The sequence below is a fragment of the Schistocerca americana genome, chromosome 8 (assembly GCF_021461395.2).
Source record: "Schistocerca americana isolate TAMUIC-IGC-003095 chromosome 8, iqSchAmer2.1, whole genome shotgun sequence".
In the NCBI taxonomy this organism is placed as follows: Eukaryota; Metazoa; Arthropoda; class Insecta; order Orthoptera; family Acrididae; genus Schistocerca; species Schistocerca americana.
In genome coordinates this window covers 145,636,709-145,664,461 of record NC_060126.1, presented here as the reverse complement: position 1 = coordinate 145,664,461, position 27,753 = coordinate 145,636,709, and the positions used below count along the sequence as shown (strand labels likewise).

At 42.8% G+C, this 27,753-nt stretch overlaps 1 protein-coding gene across 1 annotated transcript in view; it reads right to left on the bottom strand.

The window, feature by feature from the left end:
* LOC124545634 (aldo-keto reductase family 1 member C4-like) overlaps nucleotides 1-22,930 on the bottom strand; it is a 56,384-nt gene extending 33,454 nt beyond the window's left edge. Inside the window, exons 1-2 of the mRNA XM_047124580.1 lie at nucleotides 22,856-22,930; nucleotides 5,748-5,915 (exon numbers count right to left, since the gene is read on the bottom strand). Coding sequence (XP_046980536.1) covers nucleotides 5,748-5,915; nucleotides 22,856-22,930 — 243 coding nt within the window. The remainder of the gene's footprint in view (nucleotides 1-5,747; nucleotides 5,916-22,855) is intronic.
* Nucleotides 22,931-27,753: the final 4,823 nt, after the last annotated feature.

Sequence of the window (27,753 nt, the reverse complement as noted above, 5' to 3'; positions counted from 1 at the left end):
TCATTTTCAGGATCTTATTCAAACACTGAAAGCTGCTATATTTACCATGAGAACGGTAACTGAAATAAGTAATAGTCATTACTAACAGCACCATGCTGTGTGCTATCCAGAGTCTTTGTATTATGTATAGAACTTTCTTAGTGCAGCAACATTAGGATCACTAAAAACACATCACAGTGCACTTTCTTGACACTGTTCATTCCTTCTGTAGGAGCATATCACTGCACATTCATTGGGACTATCACTAGGACTACCAACAGCACCATGCTATGTGCCTTTTCTTTCCCCCGCATATAACATGATCGTACTACATGTTCACTGGGACCAGGAATCTAACCGTGCCGTATGCTTTCTCTGTGGTGTTTGTCCCACATGCAAAGTCATATAGAATGTTCCCCAGAACCGTCAACAGAACCACACTGTGTACTATTATACAGTGTTTGTCCTACTTGTAAGAGGGTCTTACTGCATGTTCACTGGGACTACTAGCTGCACTGACCATTGTATTTTTCTTCAGTATTTGTCCCACCTGTCGCACAATATTACTGCAGATAAATTGAGATAACTAACAGCACTGTGCTGTCAAATTTCTTTACAGTATTTGTCCCATCTGCAGAGGTGTTGTACTGCATGTTCCCTGGAACTACCCCCAGCATCACCCTGTGCTCTATCTCTACAGTGTTTGTCTCACATGTAGCATGATCATACAGCACATTCACTGGGACTATCAATAGAACCATGCTGTGTGCTATTCTACATTGTTTGTCCTACCATGTAACAGTATCCTACTGCATATCCACCAGGACAAGTGACAGCTCAGTGCTGTGTACTTTCTCTAGTGTTTTTCCCACCTTTTGGAGGGTCTTACTGCACATTCACTGCAACAACTAACAGCACCACACTATGTGATTCCTTTACAGCGTGTGTCCCATCTGTAGCAGTCATAATACATGATCACGGTTCAATCCCACATCTGGCCATCCTGATTTAGGTTTTCCATGATTTCCCTAAATTGCTCCAGGCAAATGTTGAGATGGTTCCTTTGAAAGAGTATGGCCGATTTCCTTCTCCATCCTTCCCTAATCCGGTGAGACCAATAACCTTGCTGTCTGGTCTCCTCCCCCAAAAACAACAACAACAATGCAATCACTTGAACTACTAACAGAACCATGCCGTGTATTTCCTTTACAGTGCCTGTCCTACTTGTAGAAGGGTCTTACTGCATGTTCTGTGGTACTACCCACAGCACTACTCTGTTCACTTTGTCTTGTTGTTTGTACCACCTTCATCAGTGTTTTACTGAACTTTCAGTTAGATTGCTGTTACCACCACACTGTCTGCCTTCTTCACAGTGTGTGTCTCTCCAGTAGCAGGGCCATAATGCAGGATTACTGGGACTACTGACACCACAGACTATGTGTTTGGTGTAGTGTTTGTTCCATGTGTATGGGGATCCTACTTCACATTTAGTGGAAATTGTAACTGCACCACACTATTTGCTTTTTGTAACCTCCTTGATGATAATGCAATACAGTACCAGAAACTGATGAAGAAGTTGTACATAACTCAGGATGAGCACCTCACCAGAACAGGACATACACTACCTGTCAAAAAAAAGTGAAGCATCCAGAAGGGACAGAGGAAACAAAATAAAAGATCACATGTGATGTTGTTTCAGTGACTAGCAAGTCAAGTCAGCCCACCCAGCTAGCAACATGGTCTAACACACTGCTTCCCAAGAAGGAAGGTGTACCCATCCCCAGTAGGAATCTGCCTGGTGGATCAGTGGCTAGGTCTGGTGTGCCAGCCAGCCTGTGGATGGTTTTTAAGGTAATTTTCCATCTGCCTCGGTGAATGCAGGCTGGTTCCCCTTATTCCGCCTCAGTTACACTATGTCGGCAATTGCTGCGCAAACACTGTCTATGTGTACATGTACACCATAATTATTCTACCACACAAACATTGGGGTTACACTCATCTGGTATGACACATTCCTGGGAGTGGGGGTTTCTCTGGGGGCTGAACTGCTCAATAACCCTGGGTTCGGTATGGGGTGGCGGTTAGGTGGATGGACTACTGTGGCCTGTTGTGGGGTTGAGTACCACTGAGGGCTATGGTGGGATGAAGCCTCTCCATCATTTCTAGGTCCCTGGTTCAATACACACAATACACAAGTCAAGTCAAATTTATAAATATCTTGGCAGTAGGCATCCACTTCTCAGCACAATGGAGCACCCCCTCTGACTGGGATGCATGCAGTGATTCAGTTGGGAAGTGTGGTATAAAGCTGTTGCATCTTCTCCTGAGACGAGCTGGCCCACAGCTGTTGTAACTGCTCCTTGATATATGGAACACTGACACTTGGACAGAGTTTATGCTCAGGCTGGTCCAATAGGTGTTCTGTTGGAGGACAGATCTGGGGACCTTGCTGGGAGTACCTCAACATCATGCAAACAGTTCGCAGGAACATGTCCCTTGCATGGACGAGCATTTTTCTGTTGTAAGTTAGCACATGGCACTGTCAAAATTTCCTCAACCATTATCTTCTGTGACCTGAAATGATATTGATTGTTTTCCACATGATGACTCCAGGAGTAATTATGTTGTGCCTCTTCAAAACATTGGAAGAATGGAGGCTCTCTCCAGATGACCACCATAGTCAGCAACAGTGGTCATCCAGGATAGTGAAGAACTGTGATTCACTGCTGAACACTGTACAACACCATTCATCAGTAGTTCATGCTTCCCAATAATGGCACCACTGCAAATGCAGTCACTTGTGGAGTTAATGGAAGCTTATGTGTGAGACACTAACTGACTAGTCTGGCTACTCTTAGTCTCCAACCAGTTGGGTGTGGGATGACACAGAATGTGGCAGGGAGTCCATTACCTGTTCTCAGATGGCAGGCAAACATGGGAAGGTGTTACGATGTGCTTGATGCTCAATACGGTGATCCTCCCTCATGGTGGTAAGACACGGTTGACTGGAATCTTGACAATGAGTATGTCTGCCCTCATTTTCCCATTCAGTCCAATAATGGACCACCGTTACCTCTGAATGTGCCACAAATATGGATACTGCATAGTTCAATCAGCCTGCTAAATGGAGGAGCCTTTCAAACCGACAGGTGCTGATAATGCTGTATCACACAGGTACCCTGCACCTCCATATTCTTACCAATAATCACTCAACATTTGACGTTGTTCATGTCACTTGTACATCCTACCTGGTCTGGTAACAATATCAAACATGAACAACACTAATGCACTGTGGTTTCCATTCTCCCTGTTACAGAAAATCGCAACTCTATTCATCTACATACCCACCATGGTTTGAAAATCAGCAAAGTTATGTAACATCTGGCCAGGCCTTCTGGGTGCTATACCCTTTTTGTCAGGCAGTGTTCTTTTTCAGTTAGCAAGAAGACTTCTGGTAAGTTTGCATAGTCATAGTTTCGGACAAACATCCCCGATTGCAATGAAATTTAACACTATATGAGTAGTGAAAATTCTACTCCATTAAAACTTTTTGTGAATTTATGTGTGCTTCATATATGCTCCAGCTGCCTGTTGAGCACATTACTGCCTCACATGCCCATTTACTATGCTTGTGGTCAGATGAGTCACGTAAATACTCACATACTGCTGTTTGCCTCTAGAAAAAGCAACCCTGTACTCCACACACAATACAGTACCCTGTTGCATTTAACAAAAGCTGAAACACTTCCATCTTCCTCATACATTTTCCCTCAGAGATTAATATGTTTGGACATTTTTCTCCATCGAACAGTGAAGTAGGTTCACTCGTCACTCACGGTTACTGTTCTTTCTCCTTTCATTTTTCAGGTTGCTCTTGTTCTCCCTCTCTCAGTTCTTCTCATGCACATTTCTACCATGACTGGCACTTGACAGCTACCTTCTTGTAAATAATGATTCTTATTCTACTCTTCACACACAAAAGTAAACTGTGTTTCTCCTGCTAAGTCTATTAGTGTATTCACTATTACTAAGTCTTGGATTCCACGACACAAATGGAAAGGAGAGTCTGCAAGTTTCTTAAGGTATTCCATATCCAGTTGAAGCCATTCAGTTATTGGGTCCTGTTGAGATTGAGAAGGTGTTGACTGCTACATTTTGCATGCTGTTCCAAATACTCCTAGGCATTTCCTATGGGATTAAGATAAGTTCATTTATGGTGCAGTCAACATGCAATAGGTTGCCTCAGTGTTCTTCATAGCAGGAACATATTTATCAACTTGGTTCTCGTCATGTTGGAAAAATGAAGTGTCCATAGCATACGCATCATGAAGATGCAGAATAAAAGGATACACCTGCTCTCTACCAGTACTATAATAAACACTTGCATTGTTTGATGTGGTTGTGCATTGTCTTCCATAAAAATGAAATCAGAGCTGAATGTACCCCTGAAAAGATGTACTTTGAGATGGAGTACAGTGTCACAGTGATGTTAACTGCAGAGTGTACCATGTTCAAAGATTTAGAGGTCAATTATGCCATGCGCATTATGATTTTCCACACCATAATGCCTGGACCACCAAAAAATTCAAGTTTTCAATGCTCTTGGGTGCATTACATATCTCCACCTCACACCATATGATGGTATATCCATAATCACTTCTCAGACTGAATCTGCTCTCATCTGAAAGGAGTTGGTGACCCCAGACCTCCTTGGTTCAATCCCAATGCTCTTGACATCAGGAAAATTGCTCTGTCAATGTGCAGATATCAATAGAATGCAGTGTACTGGTCATTGGGCAGAAATACCACCCCCATGCAATCACCGTGCCACTGTGGGGAATCAGACTGCGTGCTTTGCAGGCCTGTTAAATGTAGTCACTATTGCACCTGGCTTTTGAAGTGGGTCCTTCCTTGCCTGTTTCACAATGTAGCGGTCATTCACCGTAGTTGACCACGTCGTCTCCTTATGGCGGCAGTGCCCTTGGTTCAGAATGCTCCCCATGCACGTGAAAAATGCTGTAAGCAATACCAAACTCCCAGGCTACACTTGTCACACTTCGTCCTTCTTCCAGTTTCTTGAACACTCTACCCTGTCTGAAATCATCCAAATATTGTCTCCAGACCATACTCTAATGAAGAACACCAACACGGTGCACCATAACTGCTCACTGTTTCACACACACTGTCCTTTCCCATTTCTTCAACAGCCTGTTGCTATGGAGTCTGCTCAATTTGGCGCTATAGTCATGCTGACCCTGTGTGATATCCAACTTTTTGCACACAGCTTGGAGATCTCTAGCAACATCCTTTACTTTCATTCATTTCCACCAAGTATTTCATATGTTATGTTACTTTATCTGTCTTGTCCTTATGTTTTGCACAGCAGTGTGTTTTACCAACCATGTACATGGAAAAGTATAGCACTGCAGATGAAGCCCACAGGAAGTGTGGTGTTTCCACAGCCGTCAGTCTCTTTCATTTGGCACTTGGCCAGTGATTTTCATGCATTTTTCAAACAACGTGGTTCTTTTAGACGAAGCAAACGCATGAAATATAAATAATGTTATCATTTCATGTATGGATTAGTCATTTTTACCTACATGTCATTAATGAACTGCTAAAAAGGAGTGATACTTCCATAATACTGGTTTGTGTGAAAAATGGCACATCATTTTTCATTTTCTTTCTGCATTATCTGCATTTTACTTGACTTTCTGTACACATTGAAAAGCCACCCTGTATATTATTATTTCTGCTTATGCCCTTACCTTGCTAGTAACAAACACATCTTCTCGCTTGACTGCCCCTTCCTTAAATTTCTCTTGCAGTGCGTCACCCACTCCTGATTCATTGTGATATGCAGCTGCGGTGTCGATATGGCGATAACCGACATCAATTGCATGTTTAACTGCCTCCCTGACTTGTTCTGGAGTTTCCTGCAACATCACAAAACATATAACTGATCAGCCAGAACATTATTACCATAACCTGTCCAGACGATAGCAGCATCACCTGGCAAGGAATAACTTCTAGTCAGACACATGCATGGTGCGTGATGTATCAGTGAGGTTCTGCCCATGTGTGCAATGAGAAGATGCACAATCTATCTGAGTTTGATGGAGGGAAGGTTGTGATGGCCTGGAGGCTTGGCATGAGCATTTTGGAAACTGCACGACTTGTCAGATGTACGAGGAGTCCTGTTGATAGTGTTTTCAACATGTAGAGAAACCAAGGTGAAACCATGTGTAGATGTCCTGTGGTTGGCCACCCCTTGCTGCAGGACAGACTTGTAAAACAGGACAGATGGCAAACTGTGGCACAGCTAGCATCAGACTTTAATGCTGGACAGAGTACCAGTGTGTCTGGGCAAAAAGTGCACTGAACACTCCTGACGATGGGCTTCTGCAGCCGATGTCACATGCATGTGCCAATTTTAACATAATGACGTTGGCAACTATGAATGAAATGGGCGGGTGGCCATCTGCACTGGACATTGGCACTGTGGCAGAGCACTGCATGGTCCAATGAATCCCGATACCTTCTTCATCATGCCAATGGAAGGGTGCAAGTCCGTCATCTTCCAGGAGAGCAGCTCTTTGGCAGCTGTACTGTGGGACGGAGACAAGCTGACGGCGGTTCCATTATGCTCTGGTGAACATTCACGTGGACATCCATGGCACCAGTGGAGATCATGCAACGCACAATGATTGCCAAGGAGTATCGTACACTTGTTACAGACCACATATATCCCTTCATGACGATCATGTTTCCTGCCACCTGTGGCATTTTTCAACAAGATAATGCGGCATTTCACAAGACCAGGAATTGGATGCACTGGTTCGAGGAACATAGTGACGAGTTCCAATTGATGTGATGCCCCCACCCCCCTACCCCCCAGTTCGAAAGATCTGAACCTGATCAAACACATCTGGGATGTAATTGAATGTGGTATCAGAGCTCATCACCCCCTTCCCTGGAATTTACGGGAATTGGGTGACTGTGTCTGCAGATGTGGTACCAATTCCCTCCAGCGACCTACCAAGGCCTCATTGCTTCCATGTCATGATGCACTGCCACTGTTATATGTGCCAAAGGTGGACATACCAGCTATTACGTGGTGGTCATAATGTTCGTTCTGATCAGTGTGTGTTGTGACTTTTATCCTTCAACTACGATGACAGGCAGTTTTTATTATTTCCTCAGATATGACTCTGGACCATTTTCATGCCTTAAAAGGTTAGCCATAGCCCAGAACATAGCACTACCCTCAAGTCAAAGGAGAGACACCACAGTTCAAATTTTGTCTTTCTCGACATCGAGAACCTACCAGAAAGATTTGACATGTATCTTGTTATTTAAATTACTTCATAAATATATTACAGTGAATATAATGTCTCTTGATAGCATCTTTCTGCGAAGTAAATGTCTTCTTATACCAAAAGCAGTCTTGACGGCTTGACAAAGGTTGTCATAATTAGGTTTTCTAAGGAGTTTATTGACTCCAAACCTGACAATTAAATGGACACCATTTCACTGTAGTATTTAGGAGAGTTTAAGTACAATCCATAGGGCCAATGGCGAGGTTATGAGACTGTAGATGACACTTTGATCAATGTTTACACACCGTAGGCAAAACTACTATCGAAACAGTGTGTTGGTGAAGACGACAGCACAGAGAAAAATGGCAAGACCGTAATTTCAGTGAGGGAAGTGATGTTCACTTCTTTAGCGGGAGAGTAAATAATAGTGGTGTGATTAATTATGTGCCAATATATTTCTTTTGAATATAAATTACGAAATGTTCTGATGAAGTTTGTTGACGTTACCTCAATAATTTGTAAACAGACAACCTAAAAAAAAGAGACATCAGAAAGCTTTTGTGTAGTTATTTATGGTTTTGTTTCATTCGGTAGTATGTTTTCCGCACTTTTAATTTTTTATGCTTGTCAGTAAAATATTCTAGAGGTAAAATACTCCCACATTTGAATTTCTGGACAGGAACTGTTTAGGATGATATTGTCATTGGTACATATCGGCGTGTGTAACGTTGGACCCCTTACTCAAGTAGATAGGTAGAGAATTTAAAAAGAGAAATGGACTGTCTGAAGTTAGGTATAGTGGAAGTTAGTGAAGTCTGGTGGCAGGAAGAACCATACTTGTGATCAGCTAAGTTCTTTGACGTATCAGAAAACCAAATAGGGGTAATGCAGGAGTATGTCTAACACTGAATAAGAAAATTGGAATACGGGTAAGTTACTATTAACAATGTAGTGAACGTATTATTGTGGCCAAAATAGGCACTAAGTCAACACACGCCATAGAAGTACAAATTTATGGGCATATTAGCTCTTCAGATGAGGGAGAGACTGAAAGAGTGTATTATGAAGTGAGATAAATATTTAGATCCTTAAGGTAAACAAAAATTTGTTATGGGGGACATGAATCCTTCCTTTGTCCCACCAAACAACAGGCCATCATCTGAGGTGGCTGCTAGACTGGAGAATGAAACTGACGGCAGTTTGTGGATCACACAGGTGATATGACCTAAGATCTCCTGGACGCATTCCTGTATCTGAAGATGGCCTTCTGACTGTATTGCAACCAGAATGGCCTTTGGAACATCCAACTTTGTTGTCTGCTGTCAGTCACTGTCGTAGTCAGAAAATGGATCCATACCAGAAAGTGGTTATTGAAATACAAATCTGTGGCCACATTCCACTGGAGAGAGCCTGCAACAGCTTGAAAGCAGAAACGTAGATAAATTACTGAAGACGGCTCTGCAGCTGTAGAAGAATGTGTCATCTGACCAGAGTTCTAACGGCAGATAATGTCTGAATTGACGAGGCGCTCAGTAGTTCGAATACACCTGTCCCGTGTAGTAGCTGAACCCTACAGCACGCTGTGTGCACTAAGGGCACCAGGAGGAGGATTGCGAAGTGACTGGTAAAACTCTGTCACTACCCCTGCATCAAGTGGATCATGATGTGTGCAAAGAACACTCTCTTATCTTAGCAGGCATGAGAACTTCCACTACAACTGCTTTTCTGGCCACAGACAGGTGAGGAGTGATTCTGTCATCGACAGAAACAGCCACATCACCCTTAGTTCTATCTCCAGCAAGATCATCCTTCTCATTAAGTATGGTAGCCTCTTAATGTAGGTGTGTCGGCTACTTTAGAATGAGTTTGTTGTAAGCAGATGCATAACTGCTGGGCCAGGAGCAGTAGTTCTTCCAAATGTGATCGGCGTCAATTTAAGTTCCACTGCAATACAGAAGTCTCTGTGGAGCCATTGATTACCAATGGCTGTCCTTGCCCTTCTCCCTCTTGTGGCGATGATATACCTGAGAGGGCACAAGGAACATTAGACAGTGCTTGACTTTCTTGTTCTTCCACGTGGATATCAACATCCTCGATAGTAAAATCATCATTCGAATGGGAGAGTGCTCGCCGATCTGATGGTTTATTTGACACTTTCTTCGCTTGCTAACTGCTTTTGATTTAGCATTTTTCCTTATTTATGGGAGAAGCAGGTTACATGAGTAGAGGGGCCGGTGATAGTGTGCACTGGTATGTGGCTAAATTTCCACGTCTTTCGCTGACTATTTGCGAGTAGTTTCGCAACGTTCCTCCCCCGCATGTATAATAGCAGGTGCATGTATTCGTGCTTGATTCTATGCTCTGCGTTTTTGTCGACTCATCACGTTAGGTGTCTAAGCTTAGCTGTTGGGGTTCCATTTCTTTTATAATTTGGCGGTTTCCTTTCTTATTATTCTTGTATATTCTTTTGTTTTCTGAGGAGAAGATGTGATGACTAAGGGAAAACTGTCTCAAACCTCGCCAAGCGTCGTTGTGTTGTGTTTGTAGTTGGTTAAGCATCTGCCCTTGTTCCTCTATTTTATTCGTCTTGTGTTAAGTGGCTAATTATTTATGTTATGTTGCCGGCACACTTTTTTCTATGATTGAGATACATTCCCTGATTCTTTTGGGTAGATTTTCATACTTTATTGCCGGAAATTGACGTCCATTGGCGTGGTGCCCAGTAGGTCTGTCGCAAGGCTTATGTTTATAGTACAGTTTGTTCATATTTGCTGCTACTAAAATCCATCGCTCTTTCATTGGTGAGACTTCTGTGCTGCGGTAGACCATGTTATTGTTCGTTCTTCTGTCGAGTCTTCCTGTTATACGGAGAATTTGCCTTTCAAGTGACAGTAATTTCTGTTTAATGTATCGGCCGGCCGAAGTGGCCGTGCGGTTCTGGGGGCTACAATCTGGAGCCGAGCGACCGCTACGGTCGCAGGTTCGAATCCTGCCTCGGGCATGGGTGTGTGTGATGTCCTTAGGTCAGTTAGGTTTAAGTAGTTCTAAGTTCTAGGCGACTGATGACCTCAGAAGTTAAGTCGCATAGTGCTCAGAGCCATTTGAACGATTTTTTTTTAAAATGTATCTGCTCTCTACCCACACAGTGGTGGCGTATTTAGCATTCTGCTTAACATACAAATGCGAATCAGTGTATCGTTGTTGGCACCCATTGTGAGCCGGCCGAAGTGGCCGAGCGGTTAAAGTCGCTGCAGAGTGGAACCGCAAGACCGCTACGGTCGCAGGTTCGAATCCTGCCTCGGGCATGGATGTTTGTGATGTCCTTAGGTTAGTTAGGTTTAACTAGTTCTAAGTTCTAGGGGACTAATGACCTCAGCAGTTGAGTCCCATAGTGCTCAGAGCCATTTGAACCATTTTGAACCCATTGTGAGTCAGATTAGGATGCGCCTGTAACCTGTTTCTCTCATACTTCAGACGTGTGGAGTCTATGTCATGGTTCTGTTCAGAGTTGTTCCTAAATAGATGGCGGTCTCCTTGAGTTGCATTTTTTCCCTCACAGCTGGACTTAAGCATTTTGTAGATTCAAGTTTCTGTTCTTGAGACCTGTCTGTGATTAAATACCATAAGTTGTTTTTTGAAGTTTGGCTTTATCCTCCACTTTTTTAGCCAGATGGTTGATGTATTTACTGATTTCTCTGTTGCTTTCCTTCACAGACTGTCCATACCACCAGCAAGCTGTATTATCCACATAGAGCACCAGCCCATCATTCCATTTTGTTGTGTGTGGAATGTCAAAAGGTACATAAATTGTACAACGGGGCGAGAGAATCGCGCCCTGTGGCACACGTACTTCTGGGAAGAATGCTACAAACTGGGCTTCATCTTGATATATTTTTGATGGCCTGTTGTCTAGGATGTTCGAAAGAAATGTGGCTAGTTGAGTTGGAATCTCCATTCCAATCCCTTGAGTCACACTCTGTCGAACACACTGCCTATCTCCAGGACCAGAGCTTAGGTCTGCTTCGTTAAGCTCTTTTCTTGTATTGTACTCGTACAGACTCTTAGTCTGAGGTCTATAGTGGCGTTTCCTTTCCTAAATTGTCTTCTCAGGATGACGGTTTTTTCCTCAGCGTTGTCTGACAGTCTGTTACTGAGTATTGCTTCGAATACTTTCCCTATTACCGGGAGTAGCGTGATTGGGTGGTATGATCTGGAGTTGTCTGGTGGCTTTCCTGGTTTTGGAAGCATTATACACTGAAGCGCCAAAGAAACAGGTATAGGCATTCATATTCAAATACAGAGATATGTAAACAGGCAGAATACGGCGCTGCGGTCGGCAACGCTTATATAAGACAACGAGTGTCTGGCGCAGTTGTTAGATCGGTTACTGCTGCTACAATGTCAGGTTATCAGGATTTCATTGTGTTTGAACGTGGTGTTATAGTCGGCGCACGAGCGATGGAACACAGCATCTCCGAGGTAGCGATGAAGGGGGGATTTTTCCGTACGACCGTTTCACGAGTGTACCGTAAATATCAGGAATCCGGTAAAACATCAAATCTCCGACATCGCTGCGGCCGGAAAAAGATCCTGCAAGAACGGGACCTACAACGACTTAAAAGAATCGTTCAACGTGACAGAAGTGCAACCCTTCTGCAAACTGCTGCAGATTGCAATGCTGAGCGATCAACAAGAGTCAGCGTGCGAACCATTCAACGAGACGCCATTGATATGGGCTTTTGGAGCCAAAGGCCCACTCTTGTACCCTTGATGACTGCATGACACAGTCGCCTGGGCCCGCCTGCATCGATATTGAACTGTTGCTGATTGGAAATATGTTGCCTGATTGGACGAGTCTCATTTCAAATTGTATCGAGTGGATAGAGATGTACGGGTATGGACACAGCCTCATGAATCCATGGATGCTGCATGTCAGCAGGGGACTGTTCAAACTGGTGGAGACTCTGCAGTGGAATGGGACGTGTGCAGTTGGAGTGATATGGGACCCCTGATACATCTAGAAAAGACTTTGACAGGTGACACATACATAAGTATCCTGTCTGATCAAATGCATCCATTCATGTCCATTGTGCATTTCGAGTGACTTGGGGAATTCCAGCAGGACAATGTGACACCCCTTACGTCCAGAATTGCTCCAGGAATACTCATCTGAGTTTAAACACTACTGCTGGCCACCAAACTCCCCCGAAATTATTAACATTATTGAGCATATCAGGGATGCCTTTCAACATGCTGTTCAGATAAGATCTCCACCACATAGTACTCTTTCTGATTTATGAACAGCCCTGCAGGATTCATGGTATCACTTTCCTCCAGCGCTACTTCAGACATTATTCGAGTCCATGCCACGTCATGGTGCGGCACTTCTGCATGCTCACAGGGGACCTACACGATATTAGGCAGGTGTACCAGTTCAGTGTAGGTATCCACTCACTAATTTAAAGTAGTTTTCTTTGATACGTAAGTAATAAATTTATTTCCCTACTTCATTGGTGTATGCGAAGCACATTTTTTGTATTATTAATCCGAATATGAATGGTGGTTTTTTGTTTCATTCCTCTTATGATTAAATTCTGGGCTTACAACGAGTTATTCACAAAAAATATTTTTCTTCAAGCTATATCAATAATGTTAGGTTGGTAATAAAAATTAAAAATCTGAAATCGGACAAAATTAAAATGACTGGCAAAATCTTGATGTACAGCAAAGAAAATAATCGGCAAAAACCGACATATTAATTTCCCACAGTGTGGAAAAACAGGAAATGCACTTTTAGAATTTATTCTATAGCACTCTGTTTGTGTACAAAACTTTGCATTTGCCACTGCTGGTGAGTTTATTGTGTTGTTTTCACGTCTTCTGTTATTTAGTTTTGACAACATATTTTTTTGATACCTCCGTTTTTTGAGTTGCTGGGATAAAGTGTAACGGATGACCAGATGAATAGGTGAAACCTCCAAAACTACACTTAGGTTGGCTGTTAGAATAGGCTTTTAGCAGACTAGGATTGAACTAAACATCCTTGTGTCTACAAAGTGACATATTACTGAGCAGTCATGCCAAATGACGTGTTCTGTAACACACCACAATCTTAAATATGCGAATAATTGCTACAAATGCGTGAGAATTTAGTAATAAATGGAAAATAGATGACCCCATCTTCCAGGAGGAGGGGACAGCCAACACTCCTCCTCCCCCCACCACACTCTCCGTCGTCCCCTTCGGACATAGTGTGTTTAGATGTAAGGAAGTTGAGTCAGTTAGTTAGTTAGTTGCTTGTTCCATGGATCATATTCACGATAAACGTTATGATGTGAAACGTGTCAATGAAACAAAATGGACAAAAATAGGGTGGGACAAATAACAGGATGGAGATCGGTAGATGTGACGTACTTGTAAGAGGCAAACAAATGATTAAAATATCAGAAAAATTGTATGATTTATTCAAGAGAAAGAGCTTCACCAATTGAGTGTGTCAATAAAACTTTGATCCATCTCTGGCCCTTATGCAAGCAGATTGGCGTTGGCTGGTAAAGTTGTTGTGCCAAATTCTGTGCAAACGACATGTTAGATTGTCAAAATCCTGGACTGGTCGGAGGGCCCTGTCCGTAATGCTACAAAAATTCTCAATTGGGAGAGATCTGGCGACCTTGCTGGTCAAGTAGGGTTTGAGACAACAGTAGAAACTCTCGCAATGTGCAAGCGGGCATTATCTTAATGAAATGCAGGTCCAGAGTGGCTTGCCATGAATGGCAACAGAATGGAGCATAGAATGTCGTAGACGCACCACTGTGCTGTAAGGATGAAGCGGATGGCAACCAAACGGGTGCTGTTATGGAATGAAATGGCACACCAGACCATCACTCATGGCTGGGCCATGTGGCGGGCGATAGTCGGGTTGGTATCCCACCACTGACTGGGTCGTCCTCAGGCACGTCTTTGGCCTAAAATCTCATTAACTGAAGTATAGTTGTCTCCACTGATGCGTCGCGCTTCGAACTGAGCCTCGATGACTAGAGAAGACATGTCTGGACACGTCCCAGACATTGGTGCGATGTCAATCTGACCGTTGCTGCCATACAGCCCAACAACTAGTAGTGACAGTCTGGGCCGTCATTTCTTTTTATAGTAGGCCCCTTTTGGTTGTCATCCGCGGCACCCTTACAGCATAGCGGTATGCTGACGCTATTCTACGCCCCATTTTATTGCCCTTAGTGGCAAGCCATTCCGAGCTTACATTTCAGCAAGATAATGGCCGCCGACACGCGGCGAGAGTTTCTACTGCTTGTGTTCGGGATTGCCAAGCACTAACTTGCCCTGCAAGCTCACGCGATCTCTCCCCAAATGAGAAAGTCTGGGGCATTGTGGGCAAGCCCCTCCAACCAACTCGGGATTTTGACACTCTGGCGCGCCAGTTGGACAGAATTTGGCACGAAATCCCTCAGGAGGACATCCAACAACTCTACCAATTAAGGCCAATCCAAATAACTGCTTGTACAAGGGCCAGAGGTGGACCAACACTGGCCTGCCGCTGTGGCAGAGCGGTTCTAGGTGCTTCAGTCCGGAACTACGCTGCTGCTAAGGTCGCAGGTTCGAATCCTAGCCGGCCGCGGTGGTCTCGCGGTTCTAGGCGCTCAGTCCGCAACCGTGCGACTGCTGCGGTCGCAGGTTCGAATCCTGCCTCGGCCATGGATGTGTGTGGTGTCCTTAGGTTAGTTAGATTTAAGTAGTTCTAACTCTAGGGGACTGATGACCTCAGACGTTAAGTCACGTAGTGCTTAGAGACATTTGAACCATTTTGGACCAACACGTTGTTGTCTCGCTCGATTTGTGACGCTCTTTCTCTTGAATAAAACATCTAACTTTTCTGCAATTTCAATCGTTTATTTGTCTGTACATGTACATCATATCTACCAATTTCCATCCCGTTCGGATTACTCCTTCATGGTGTGTCGTTTTTTTTTTTTTTTGTTTTTTTTTAGAGCATACATCTAAAAAATGACACAAATATTTTGATGGCCTTATGTTGGTCAGCTACTTTATTCGGTAAAAAGTTCAAATTATTTCCATTCAATAATTCCTCTAAGGAATATGGAAGAATTTGTTGCCAGCCGGTGTGGCCGAGCGGTTCTAGGCGCTTCAGTCGGAACCGCGCGGCCGCTACAGTCGTAGGTTCGAATCCTGCCTCGGGCATGGATGTGTGTGACGTCCTTAGGTTAGTTAGGTTTAAGTAGTTCTACGTTCTAGGGGACTGATGGCCTCAGATGTTAAGTCCCATAGTGCTCAGAGCCATTTTTGAAGACTTTGTTAAGAAAAATATCCTTAACGAACAACTGAAAACGCTCCTGCTGTCTGTCAGACACTTTACCTCCATTTCCGTCGGTTGAGTGTCGTACAGTGTTGTACCTACTTATTTCACTCCTTTCTACGTCAAAGTGAAATTCATTAAATGGTAACGTAGATAATTTATCCTTCTGGTACTGTATGTACGTGGATATCTCGGTTACTCTCAAACTTAAATGGAATGTTCATAACAAATTTCATAAGTGAATAAGTACACTGTAATGCTGCGGTTAATATTCCCAATTGCTTAAACAGATGCTTGCGACATGTGCGCGTGGAACCCAACACATAATTCTAATTCCTTTATTTTGCGGTATGAATACTTTTTGCCAAGGTGGGGATTTACCCCAGTATATGTTCCCATAAGACACCAATGAATGAAAATACGTTAACTTACTGACTTCTGTGTCCTCAAGGCTGCAGTTATTCCTTTGGCAAAAGTAGCCTAACCTAGACGTGATACGTAGTAGGTCTACTATATGGGGTTTAACTCGATACATAGTAGGTCTACTATATGGGGTTTCCACTTTAATTTTTCAGCAGTATGTACACCTAAGAACTCAGAATTTTCTACCCTGTTCATTGTTTCTTGTTGGTATACTAGGTTAATAAGAGGTGGGATACTTTCGTCTGCACAGAACTGGTTGTGGTGTGTATTTCAGACTTTAAAGGTAGCCCATTTGTGTGAAACCACTCAGAAACTTTCACTCAAAAACTTTCACCGATGATGCTTTGCTCGGCTTCACAACAGTGCTTCTGTCATCTGCAAACAAGGATAATTCTGCATCCTGAGTCAAGTAAAATGATTGCTCGTTAACACAACGCAAAAACAGCAGTGAATCAGTGATCAAACGCTGTAGGATTCCTATTGTAGTTTCTCCCCATTTGACGTCCCTCTTTATATTAACTGAGCAGCATAGAGCAACATTCTTATACGAATTAAGACAGGATTGTGGAGAACCACATACTCCATAAAAACTTCCGAGGTAGGCTGTTATGACTGACACAGTCAAGTGCCTTCGGAAGTCCAGAAGATCCCAACTGATGATATTTTATTATTTAAAGATTTTATTATGGCTGATTAAATGAGCAAGTAGTTGACTCACAAGGGGAACCCACTACACGTCTCTCTCTGATACAGTCGAAACTCGGAATGGTGAAAGAAGGATGGAAACAAAGGTGTATCTATTTCGGCTTAGGTGCCAACGTTCAATAATTTTTTAGGAAATAGAGGTTAAACTTTCGACGCTATTTCATCAGTATACCCGCGCAGTATACCAAGTTTATCAGTATATCAAGTGGGTTGGTAGCGCAATGGGCAAGAGTGCAGTTTAGAAATTTTGTGCCCCGAGTTCGAATCCAGTTTTTGCTGTCACGGAGGTACGACTATGTCACATCAATATTTTTTGTGACATTGTAAAATAAAATGGAATTGTTGACAAAACAAATATGCATATCAAATACTGCTAAAAACAGATTGTATTGTCACAGATATTATACAGGTGCCCCAGGACGAACAGCCAATACTCAGGGACATGACAGGAACGATCATTCGAAGCAAAAAAGTATAGTAAACCTCGGTTCTAAAATGCGTACGTTCAGAGTTATGAACTGCTCCTCATCTCCGATGATGTGAAATGTAGCTATTCTACTGCGAGTTCTTTGCTTTCCACTTTTTGGGAGGAAGTAGTACGAATCATAAGAAGAAAAAATTATCTAGTAAAAATAGGCTCTAAAACGCGTATCTCAAGAGCTATGAGCACTCATTCAGTGCAAGAGATGTGTTGCACAGTAGTGAATATGAACAAGTCCTCACATCTCATAAGGTATGCGCTTTAGAACTCATGTTTACTGGACATTTTTCTCGTTTTTTGGTCCACACTGCCACCTCTCAATCTATAGAAAGCAAAGTAGTAGAGGTTTGTTTCACAGCATCGAAGATGAGGAAGTGGTCATACCTTTTAAGCTGTGCAGAGTCCATGTTTACTAGACGTTTTTGCTTCGAATGTTCGTTACACTGAATACTGACCATTCCACCTGGGACACCCGGTATAGTTAATAGTAGTTGAAAAACAAAAACATAAGGATTCTAGTATTTCGATGTTTGCTTCGTATTTTGTACTTGAAGAGAATGAGCACATTCACAAAAACATTCAAAGCAGAAAAATATCTTTAGGAAAACAACCTCGCGATCTTAAATACGTATGTTGAACGTCAGCCATGTTCAAGGCTAGAACATGACGGTATTCCGAGTCCATCGACAAACAGCCCATCGTATAAGAAGGGATCGTCTTGCCCATCCTCGTATAAATAATACATAGAAACGGCTCTATTTTTACGTAAGGTCGTCGCACTTTGTCCAGAAACTGGTGACAGGTTCCTTTTGTCAGCTTTCCAGATTTTGCGGCTGTTGCGTGCGTCTTCTGATGTTCCATTAACTGGTTTACTCAAGGACCAAATTTGTCACTAACTTTTTGCAGACAAACGAAAACTGTTGGTGGTGGTTTTCTGGAAGGTGTTAATCAGTGTCAATTGTGACGTTAAATCCATTTTTAATAAAATTCTTATTTCTTTAGCTATCAGTTCCATTGTACTTCACGATGTCATAAGCTATATTGATGTCACACACTTTCGTGACAACGAAACAAAAAAAGACTTAAGATGGGGTTCGATCACAGGGCGCAAAATTTCGGACTGTTGTCCTAGCCACTGCGCCACCAATGCTTGAGTTGCTTGATGAATTCGCGTCGAAACTTCAACCTTTTTTTCTCTCAGAAGCTATTGCGTGTTGGCACCTAAGCGATAACAGATGTCTATATTTTCGTCCTTCTGTCACGCTGCCAAGTGTCGACTGTATCAGAGCGACAAATGGACGGTTCCACTTCTCCGCAGAGTGCCTTTTGAAATGCAAATTGTGACTGGACAAGTATCCCGCCACTACACAGGTGAATGACAACTCTGGAGTGCATCTTCTTTTCAAAAACTTTAGAAAATGATGTAACGAGCGACAATGGCAGTAGTTACTGACATCTGTGGAGTCACCCTTTTATGGAGAGGCCTAACAGTGGCAAATTTTAATCAGTCTGGGAAACCAACCTGAATTAATGATGCATTACATAAGTGATTATGTATATATTGGGCCACAACTGTTAGTGTCTTGTTGGAGATATTACCCACCCCATATGAACCTGTCTTGTTGGAGGTGTTACCCACCCCATACGAACTTTCACTTATTAGAGTCATAGTCCTTAGTTCAGATGGGGTTGTGCCATCAATATTTATTGTCCTCTGCACTGCTTCTTCAGTGACTTGTTTTGCTTTCTCTTCTGAAATATTTGCAAAAATTCGACTTTCAACGCTCTGACCCTAGACGGGTCAATCGGGCTCGCCCGCCGCCGTGGCATCCTTCATCAGTGGCGTCACTGTGAGCACTATGGAGGGGCAAGTGGTCGGCACACCTCTCTCCCGGTCGTTGTTGGGTTTCTTGACCCTGGAAGCGCTACAGATCGGTCGAGTAGCTCCTCAGTTTGCATCATGAGGCTGAGTGTAACTCGTACTAGTCCTCTCACGAAGGAAAAATCCCAGGCAGTACTGGGAATCGAACCCGCATGGCTTCAGCCTCACTTACCACTCGACTAGGTAGCCAGACATTTGCAACAATATTTTCACCTACGTTTTAGAAATTCATTATTAAAAATTCACCGAAGAGCCAAAGAAACTGGTACAGCTGCGTATCATCGTTTAGGGCCCCCGCCAGCATGCAGAAGTGCCTCAACACAATGTGGTATGGACTCGACTAATGTCTGAAGTAGTGCTGGAGGGAACTGACACCATGAATCCTGCAGGCCTCTCCATAAATACGTATGAGTACAATTGAGTGCAGATGTCTTCTGAATAGCACGTTGCAAGGCATCCCAGATATACTCAATAATGTTCATGTCTGGGGATGTTGGTAGCCAGCGGAAGAGTTTAAACTCAGAAAAGTGTTCCTGGAGCCACTCTAGCAATTCTGGATGTATGAGGTGTCACTTAAGTCCGTCGGAATGCATATTTGACATGAATGGATGCAGGTGATCAGACAGGATGCTTACCTATGTGTCACCTGTCAGACTCGTATCTAGCTGTATCAGGGTTCCCATATCACTCCAACTGCACACGCTCCACATCATTACAGATCCTCCACCAGCTTGAATAGTCCCCTGCTGACATGCTGGGTCCTTGGATTTATGAGGGTTGTCTCCTCGCCCGTACACGTCCAGCCGGCGATACAATGTGAAACGAGACTCGTTCGACAAGGGAACATGTTTCCAGTCATCAAGAGTCCAATGTCAGTGTTGACGGGCCTAGGTGAGGCGTAAAGTTTTGTGTCGTGCAGGGAACACGAGCTTGGAAAACCCATATTGATTAAGTTTCCTTGAGTGGTTCGCACGCTGACACTTAATGATGGCCCGGCACTGAAATCTGCAGCAATTTCCAGACGGGTTGCATTCCTGTCACTTTGAATTATTCTCTTCAGTCGTCGTTGGTCCCGTTCTTGCAGGATCTTTTTCTGGTCTCAGCAATGTCGGAAGTTACCGGATTCCTGATATTCACAGTACGCTCGTGAAATCGTCATAGGGGAAAGTCCCCACTTCATCGCTACCTCGGAGATGCTGTGTTCCACCGCTCGTACGCCGACTATAACACCACGTTCAAACTCACTGAAATCTTGATAACCCACCATTGTAGCAGCAGTAACCTATCTAACAACTGCGCCAGACACTTGTCTTACATAGGCGTTGCCGAGCGCAGCGCCGTATTCTGCCTGTTTGCATGCCTTTGTATTTGAATACGTATGCCTACACCAGTTTCTTTGGCGCTTCACTGTATCTGCTACATGTGAACTGTGCTGTACAGTGCTTCCACTCGCTAACAGAAATAATGTTATCTTCTATGGCTTCTTCCCCTGTCTCTCATTTCACAATATTCCACGCTGAATTGATTTTACTGAGTGATATGTCAGATTCAGACAAGGTTGCATACTCGAAGATTTTCTGTCAACTTATAAAAATTTTACACAACGTCTTATAATGTGAAAGTACGCTTTTAATATCAAAAAAGACGTCCCGCGAAGGAATTAGCCGAATGGGATGGAAATCAGTGGATATGATCTACATTTACAGACAAATAAACGATTACAATTTCAGAAAGAAATTGGATGATTTATTCAAGTGAAAGAGCTTCACGGATTGAGCATCTCAATATTTCGTTGGTCCACCGCTGGCCCTTATGCAAATAGTTATTCTGTTTGTGATTGATTAATACAGTTGTTGGATGTTCTCCTGAGGGATATCGTGCCAAATTTTGCCCAGCTGACACGTTAGATCGTCAAAAATCCCGGACTGGTTGGAGGGCCCGGCCCATAATGCTCCGAACGTTCTCAAACCGGGAGAGATCGGGCCACCTTCCTGGCAAAGTTAGGATTCGGCAAGCACGAAGACGAGCAGTAGAAACTCTCCGTCGTGTGCGGCGGCCATTATGTTGTTGATATGTAAGCTCAGGATAGCTTACCATGAAGGGCAACAAAATGGGACGTAGAATGTCGCCAGCGTACCGCTGAGATGCAAGGTGCCACGGACGACAACAAAGGGGTCCTGCTACGAAATGAAGTGGTTACAGCAGACCATCGCTCCTGGTTGCGCCGTATGGCGGCTGACTGTCAGGTTGGTATCCCACCATCACATTTTCAGCCTGGACTCTCGTTGACTGGAATAGAATTGTCTTCAGTGATGAGCTCCGCTTCTAACTCACTCCCGATGACCAGCAAGGACGTGTCAGGAGAAGACCCAGAAGGTGGTGGGATACCAACGTGACTGTCGCCCGCCATATGGTCCTACAACCACGATAGTCTTGGGTGCCATTTCATTTCAGTTTCATTTCATAGCAGGACCCCTTTGGTTGCCATCAGCGGCACCCTTAGAACGGTACGTCGACGATATTCTACGATTGGGTTTCCCTCCCCCCTTCATGGCTAATCAGCCTGGGCTTACATTTCAGCAAGATAACGCCCGCCCGCACATGGGGACAGTTTCTGCTGCTTGTGTTCGTGCTTGCCAAACCCTACCTTGGCAGCAAGGTCGCCGGATCTATCCACAACTGAGAAAGTCGGGATTTCGACGATCTAACGCGCCAATTGGACAGAATTCTGTACGATATCCTTGAGTAGGATATCAACAACTCTGTCAATCAATACGATATTGCAGTGCCTGTGTTGTCCGAAAGTACGATACAATATTCCCTCGAACATGCATGCTGATCTTCCTCTTGTCGCGAGCGATTGCCTTACAATGGCGTTCTAGCTAACTTGGATTGTTTATACGTTTAAGTAATGAGTACGTAATAAAATTCACTAGTATTTGATTTGTAAAGGGAGCAACCAAGCGCTCCTAGCCATGAGGACGTGACGAAACAGCGTCTTTATGATAGTTTCCGTTCCGCTGTTATTCCATCTTAGTCTCTCGTACGGGTCGCTTCTACTCTTCTCAACAGCGGGTCACCCTGCTGTCACACCAGTAAGAAAGTGCCACCTTCTACCATTCCACACAGTAGCTTGCATTGTGCCCCAAGTAATCACGTTAGTAGAAACTATTTTTTATTGCCAATCCCGAGTTCTAAAAAATTTTTAGTGCCCTCTTCTTTTAAACTTTTTTCCTCCTTTTAGATGCAGGCAAATTTGAAACAAGGGTCTATAATGACGTGATCCACCCACCAATTTTTACGAAATTAATGGTAGCTTGGTTGGTTGATTTGGGGAAGGAGACCAAACAGCGAGGTCATCGGTCCCATCTGGTTAGGGAAGTGTAGGGGAAGAGGTCGGCCGTGCCCTTTCAAAAGAATCATCCCGGCATTAGCCTGAAGCGATTTAGGGAAATCACGGAAAACCTAAATCAGGATGGCCCCACGCCTTTGTCACCCTTGGTTCGCCAATGTGATGTAGACAGTATTTACTGAATAATATATCTTGACTAGGAGCGATGGGTACATCTATGACCTTTTAACACTGTGTATGTATTTCAGAGACCGCGTTTATTAATTTTAAAATCCACCAATTTGAGACACTGTATATTACTCTTTTCCAAGTAAGTTGCAGATACCCAAAATAAAAAATGCTTTGTGAGTTCTCGTTCAGAGAGTGCTCCTTTTTAAATGTTTACCTGCCAGGTGCTGAGCCCGAAAGCCGGCATGCTCCTGCCGTCGTTGAGCTTCACTGTAGGAGCGAGCGAAGGCATGGCTACGGCGAGGAGGCACACTTGTGACGCGCTGATCAGCTGGTAGGCGCGAAACGGTCCGCTAATATAAGAGTACGTACAATGCGGTGTTGCACTCGCGGCGTTCCGTTAGCAGCCAATTACCGACGTGTGAAAGGGGTGGGGAAGCTACGAGCACGTGCTGAGTGGAAGGAGAAGTTTGTTTATACAGGATCACCTCATCAATGTTTGCCTTCTTTCACGATGATTGTTCAAGAAAGTCATCCATTTTTGTTGCTATATTCAAACACAAGGATAAGGTTCAGTAACAAACGTTAACTCGTATCTGCTGTTGCCTTTGCTCCTTGTCTCCATTCCACGCCAAGCACAGAATTAAATATGTCAGTCACAACACCTAACATAAAAGCATCAGTTGCAAAGGAGCAGCCGCGCGGTTGGAGGCGCCATATCACTGACTGCGCGCCCAAGGCCTAACTGCATCTTTTCAAACTAAAAGTCCGGCAAATCCAATCCAACAGCAGGGGTCCCTTACAATTCATCCTGTCATCGCTCCTTCATATCCTTTTTTTTTATTTATTTATGAATTTGTCCAGCTATGGACCGCATACAACTTAAGACTTATGGTGTTTCTTTTTCTTCCGTTCTTCCCAGTACTTCTTCATTTTCTCGCCAACTGCTCGTCTCTGCTCATCTGTCCACACTCCCTTGGGTCGAGGTTTTGGCTCATCTTCTTCATAGTTTGCGTTTTCTATAGGTAGCCTAAAGTGATTCCTGTCACGTGTTATTTCTTCTGTAACACCTATTTTGTTGGCGTCTTTCTTTACTGCTTCTATCCATCCTACAGTTTTTTTCAGCTTACTAACGTAATTGAAAATTTTCTTTGTAATCGGTGTTTCTTCCATTCTTTTTAAATGTCCATAAAATTTTAGCCGTCTCTTCCTCATTGTATCTGTGATCTTTTCTGTATTTTTGTATAGGTCTTCATTTCTCCTTTTAATCCACCTATTTGCCTTGTTTTTCCCAGGACCTAGAATTTTTCTTAGTATTTTTTTCTCTCTTTTTTCTAGTTTTCTTAATTCACCTTTCTTATTCAATGTTAGGCACTCTGATCCGTACGTTGCTTGTGTCCTAATAACTGAATTATAATGTTTAGTCTTCGCTTGTATGGATATTGATTTCTTATTGTAATAGTTTTGTGTTAATTTATATGCAAATTCTAACTTTTTTATTCTTTCTTTATTTGTTGTGTTATCCAGTCCATTGGCTTGGATCCACTCCCCCAGGTATTTGAATCTATCAACTCCTTTAATTTATCCATACTTTGTTTTCATAAACTTTTCTGTATCATGTTTGTATTCTATGTACTCGGTTTTTTCATAGGATATTTTTAGCCCAGTCTTTTCAGCAATCTCGTGTAACAGATCAAGCATAACTGTTACGTCTGTTCGGTTTTCAGTTATCAATGCCATGTCATCCCCAAAGGCTAAACATTTCACTTCAAATTTGTTCTTTCCTTGGCCCATGCTTATACCCTTTATGCTCTGTTTTTTAATGTGCTTTCCCACGTTTTTACTATTTTATCTAACACCAAGTTAAAGCGAATTGGGGACAGTCCGTCTCGTTATCGAACTCCTGTTTTGATTTTAAATGGTTCAGAAATTTCGCCTTGAAACTTAATTCTTGATGTTGTATCTGTGAGCGTTTGTTCAACAAGTCTTCTGGTGTTTTCATCTATCCCTGATTCATAGAGTATCTGGAATAGTGTTCGTCTGTAAACTGAGTCATAGGCCTTCTTGGTCTACGAAAGAAATTTTTATTTTTATTTTGTATAGCTCTCACTCTCAAAATTGTTTTTAAATTAAGAATCTGTTCTGCACATGATCGACCTTTTCTAAATCCTGCTTGATAATCTCCTATATTAGCTCCTGCTTGTTCCTCTACTCTATTTAATAGTGCTTTAAAAAGTATTTTGTATGCCACTGGTAACAAGGATGTGCCCCTGTAGTTGTTGGTGTCTGTTTTATCTCCTTTTTTATGGAGAGAGTGGATCAATGCTTGTTTCCAGTCACTGGGTATGATTCCTTTTGTCCAAATGTCTTTAACTACTTTGTGAATTTTCTGCCATGCGGATAAGCCCCCTAGTTTCCACCTTTCTGCTACTATTCCATCCTCACCTGGTGCTTTGTTATTCTTCAATGCTTTGGTAATCTTTTCTATTTCTTCTACTGTAGGTGGTTCCGATGGTGGATTCTCATGTAGTGGTTTTTGAAATTGTAACCTGTCATTAGGCTCCTCACAATTTAATAGATTTTCAAAGTATTCAGCTAAAATTTGGCAGTTCTCTTTATTGCTTAAAACCATTTTTCCATTTTTATCTTTAAAATGTAAACTTGGTGACTGGAATCCTGTTAAAACTTCTCTGAAAGTCTTATAGAAGTCTCTAGTGTTGTTCCTTTTAAAGTCTGAATCCATTTCTTCTAATCTGTCTTTATCATATTTTCTTTTCACTGATCTGGTGATTTTTGTTGTCTTTTTCCTTTCTTCTTTGAACACTTCCCAGTATTCGTGTTTCTTATTACTGTTCCATTTTTTCCATGCCTTTAGTCGATTGTCAATTGCTTCATCACACAGCTCGTTCCACCATCTGTGATTTGGTGTTCTTCGTGGCTGTCCCATTTCTTTAACTGACTCTAGCGTTGTTTCTTTAATTTTTTCCCAATCATCCATTTTTCTTGTATTTAGTATATGACAGAATTTGTCCTGATTTTGCATGAGAAATTTAGTGTTTACTCTTGGAAATCTTCTTGGTTTTGGTTTAGGTTTGTTCGGTTGGAACATGGTCTTTATTTCTATCAGATAATGGTCTGAGTCTATGTTTAGGCCCTTCCTCACTCTGACATCCAAGATTTCCTTGTAGTTGCGAGTCGTTATTGCCACATGGTCCAACTGATATTCACCTTGATTTGGATTAGGTGATACCCACGTTTTTTTCTTTCTTGCAAGTTTCCTGAAACATGTCGACAATAGTTTTAGATTAAACTGTCTACAAAAATCTATGAGTCTTTCCCCATTTCTGTTGGTTCTTGCATGTGCTGAATAATCTCCAACTACTGATTTAAATTTTATTTCTATGCCAACTTGTGCATTAAAGTCTCCCACTAAAATTTTTATATGTTCTTTTGGTAATATGGATGTTTCGTGTTCTAGCATTTCCCAAAAATCTTCCACTTTCTCAACATTTGTTCTGTTATGTTGTTTAACAGGTGCATGTGCATTTATAATAGTGTAACGTTTATTGCCTGACTTGAACGTTAGAAATGAAATTCGTTCTGATGGGGAGCTAAAATTAGTTATTGATTCTGTAAGTTGCTGTTTGACCATAAATGCGGTCCCCGATATAACCGTATTATTGGAATTTTTAATGGCTGGTTTTCCTTTGTAGATCCTGTATCCACCTGATTCAAATGCATTTTCATCCAGATACCTTGTTTCTCGAAGAGCTAATGTAAGTATGTTGCGTTGATTGAGAGTGTCCGTTAGGTTTTCCAATTTTCATAAGTGTGTTGATATTCAGAGTCCCCAGTAGATGTTTTTTCTTGGGTCTTATCTTTGAAGAAGTACTAGGAAGCTCCGACTCTTCCTTACATGATGTTCTAGGCTCTCCGGAATCCAAAGGCCTAGTTGCACCGCCATGAATAGCGATGGAAGATTGGTTACTTCCTGGAGTAGTTTTCCTTTTGAAATTTACCATCATGTCTTAGGTGAAAGTTTGGTTTGGGGAAAGGTAGTTGAACATTTCGATGATAAAAATTCAAGCATTTAGCTTAGAATTATAAGTAAGGCCGCCACTAACATGTGGGACAGACACCTTTTGTAGCCGCCCACTGTGGGAACAGACGCTACAGTCTGGTGCTTTTATACAAAAGCCTGCCTCTTCCGCCAGTTCCGCCGTTCTGATGACCTTCATCGCCGCCTTCACTGCCTTTGAGGTCTTCACCGTTTCCCTGGCAAGGGACCCTCACGAGGTACTACCACCTGGGCCAGGTGAACCAAGGTTTTTTAACGAGGTGTTACTCCTCCCCCTCCTCCTTTTTCAACTGGGCTTGGGACCGGCTTTGGCGGAGTTCCTTCATATCCTATACACAACCTACATATCCTTCATGTCCTATACACAACCGATATTCCTAAACCATCCTCTCACGCGTACCTACTTCAGTAATCCAACGAGATCACTTTCCTTGCTGTCCTACCTGCCTTCCATTCGACCAGTTTCCACCTCCAGTTCTACCTCAATAATTACACCTCCTGGTGTAATTAGTGGTTCCTGTTTGTCAAGCCTTCAAAAACCCAAGCAATAATTATAGGCTAAATTACCAGAGCGTTCCGTCCTCGAAATTTTCTTCATAGAATCCACAACCGCCCAACTCTGCTAACTGAAACACCAAAACACACTGGACTACAAACTCGATCAGATACAACCTCCCACGCCGACTAACGAAAAGAAAAAAGAAAGCTCACAGTAGACTAAAACTACTAACCAGCCAGCCATGGGCACTAAATCCCTCGACTGTCATACCTGCCTACAAGCCCCTCCCTCATCTATGCTCTTCTCACCCAGGGAATGTCGCAGGAGTGTTCAACCCTCCTATGTTTTAGCAATCCCTCCAATTCCTTACTTGCCACGCACTCCGCTTTCTGAATCCATTTACACTCTGTCACTCACATCATTTTATATAGTTGCCATACCTCCTCAAACACCTGGAATACCTTCGCAATTCATTCGCGTCTCGAATGATCTAGAACTCTTATGTCACCTGTAAAATTGGTTACCCAATTGTATCGCC